The sequence below is a fragment of the Rhagoletis pomonella genome, unplaced genomic scaffold (assembly GCF_013731165.1).
Source record: "Rhagoletis pomonella isolate Grant_MI unplaced genomic scaffold, Rhpom_1.0 Rhpom_scaffold_00046, whole genome shotgun sequence".
NCBI lineage: Eukaryota > Metazoa > Arthropoda > Insecta > Diptera > Tephritidae > Rhagoletis > Rhagoletis pomonella.
Window position 1 is genome coordinate 40,647 of NW_023458600.1, and position 2,709 is coordinate 43,355.

Here is a 2,709-nt window from a genome sequence, read left to right on the forward strand (position 1 = left end):
TTGCTGAAATTGTTAAAATTTACATTTATTTTTTAACTTGCAAGTAGCGTACGCTTTTTGTGCTTTATTCAGCTCCCATTTTGATTTTAACTTTTTATTATCGCCGGACAATATAATGTGTATACATATTCAGAAACTGTCAAAGCTGTATCTATCTCATGGGAGCTGCCTTCGATTCGCCAACACGAAACGAACGAAATTAATGAGGTACAACCAAACTCGCCGACGTTCATCGCTGCAAGCTAACTTTGTTATTACTTTTAGAACTGGCGAATCGGAAGCGGCTTATTTTGGCTTAGTCTTCAATACCAACCAAGCTAATCGGTTAATATGCCTATTATGACCTGCTGAGCACGTGAAAACTTTAATAATAATTGAATATTTTAGGCACACCCTGGAACAAAGATTTACAACTGTGACAAATATGGAGGGTGGTCTAGTTTGGAAAATACTTGGCGGCAAGTTGCAGAGTTCCGGAACTATTTGGATGAAATCGGAAAAATGCATTCTGATGGCATCAATTTAGTGGGTAATAAATTTTGCTTTATATTTTAAAATATGAACCTCAATAGAACATATCGTACCCCGCATATTACCTAGGATACTCTCAAGGAGGACTAATAGCCCGAGCTGCTATTCAAACGCTTCCTTTTCACAACGTTAAAACTTTCATTTCACTATCATCACCACAAGCTGGTCAATTCGGAGGTATACTAATTCTATATCTCTTGTATATAAGTACAAAAACTATCGAGTTTACTTTAAGCGAGTTTTTTGCGTCTGATATTTCCCGATTTGGCTGCTAATAATGCGTACGAACTTTTCTATTCCAATGTGGGGCAGCACATATCAATAGCAAATTACTGGAACGATCCTGTAGAGCAAGACTTGTATTTTAAATTTAGTAAATTCTTGCCAATTATAAACAATGAAGTTAAGACATTGAATTCTACGCAGTACAAAAATGCTCTACTTCGCTTAAATAAAATGATTTTAGTTGGCGGCCCAAATGACGGCGTAATTACTCCGTGGGAATCAAGGTTGGTTATGGCTGTTATTAAATGGTCTTTAAAATATTATGTAAACTTACCTTATTTGCAGCCACTTTGGGTTTTTTAACCAAACCTTGAATACAGTACCTCTACACAAACGGCAAATTTATATGGCTGATACCATTGGTTTGAAAACTCTCGAAACAAATGGCAAATTAATAATTGTAATCAAGCCATTTGTCCATCATCTTACATGGCATACAAATCAACGAGTTATACGGGAAGTGATTCTTCCATATTTAGATTAAAATACATATGTTTAGTAACACTGCATCGGACTAGTCCTGTATGCTGGGCTATGCTGTATGTTGTTTCTAGATTTTTCCTGTTATATACGAGATGGACGCGGGATTAAATATTCAATGCCGATCCCGAAAATAAATTTCTTATTCTGTTTAGCTTTGGAGCTTGTTTTTGTCTCAATATAACATTAAAAACATCCCCGTCCCGGCCGCAAATGTTTAAAGAACTTACCAATACCGCCCATCCCGGTCGTTTTAAAATTAGTACCGTGGGTCCCGCGGGTCCCGATATACCGCTCCCATTTCTAATACAAATTACCACTTTAAATTCATACGCTCTTGAATTTTTTTAGCTACAGTATATTTTGCTTTGCTGCCTTTATGCCTATGCGCACATTTAAGATACCTACCCCAAAATGTGCATCAGCGGCATTATTTTTAACATTTATAAGGATAGATGCATTCAACAGACCTGCACATTTCCCATATCTGACTTAAAAATGGGCATCTATTATCAATTATCAAAGAAAATAACATTTACCTGCACTGGCTCTACACTTACCCTAATTTTACAAGATTTTATTTAATTTGCTCACCTCGCAGAACAACGAAAACGGCTATCATTTTAGGTATGTACTTATATAGACAATTAGATAGCATTCGGAAAAAAATTCGCTTGCAGTAATTTCTACGTGGTACGTGCTCTACATTATTATGTTTCATAGGCATTCGGATACCTTTCTCATTGGAGTATTAAAGAAAATTCACTCGAAAGTGCCTTTTTCGGTTAAGCGCAAAAGTTTTTCGTGCAAAGAAGTATGGGCAGCTATGCTAAATATACTGTACATAGTTTTTTGATAATTTTTTTTAGAGATTATCTTAATTATATTGTGTATAATCTTGATAGATGAACTCAACAGTCGCTAGAACTTATTACAAAAAAATTTATTCCAAACTACCGCAATTTTTAGACAGAATCTACATACAGAAATAAAGAATTAAATATGCTGATTTAATACTGATTTTTCATCATTTTCAAAATTTCGCTAATTTTATACGAAACTATTTATATAGTAAGTATCTTCTTCATCATGCTCGGAACAGCTTGGACTTCTATAAACGTCTTCAGGGAATACTAGGGCAGCCCTCTATATATTATAGAAAAATTGATAGATTTACTCGAGGGCGTCAGATTAATAATTACATGCTGAGGAGTATGAATTTCAATAATCTGATGATTTGAGCGTGACGCAAGGGAGAGGATCGCAAACTTGCAAAAAAAACTTTACCTTGATATTCTCGGGCGCGGTAATTTTTTTTTTAGCACACAACTTAATGATAACGAGAAATATATACTCTTCTGATTTCCAAAAGGCGAGGCAGCAAAAATGGTCAACAAAATTTTTCGCATGCGC

The 2,709-nt window shown here is 35.2% G+C and overlaps 1 protein-coding gene across 1 annotated transcript; it reads left to right on the top strand.

Moving 5' to 3' along the window:
* Positions 1-387: 387 nt before the first annotated feature.
* LOC118749775 (lysosomal thioesterase PPT2 homolog) lies at positions 388-1,452 on the top strand (the record flags this gene model as incomplete). Its single annotated transcript, XM_036484553.1, is given in 4 exon segments — positions 388-529; positions 601-708; positions 767-1,040; positions 1,102-1,452. Coding segments are annotated over 4 exon segments (723 nt in total), but the record flags the coding sequence as incomplete, so codon positions are not given.
* Positions 1,453-2,709: the final 1,257 nt, after the last annotated feature.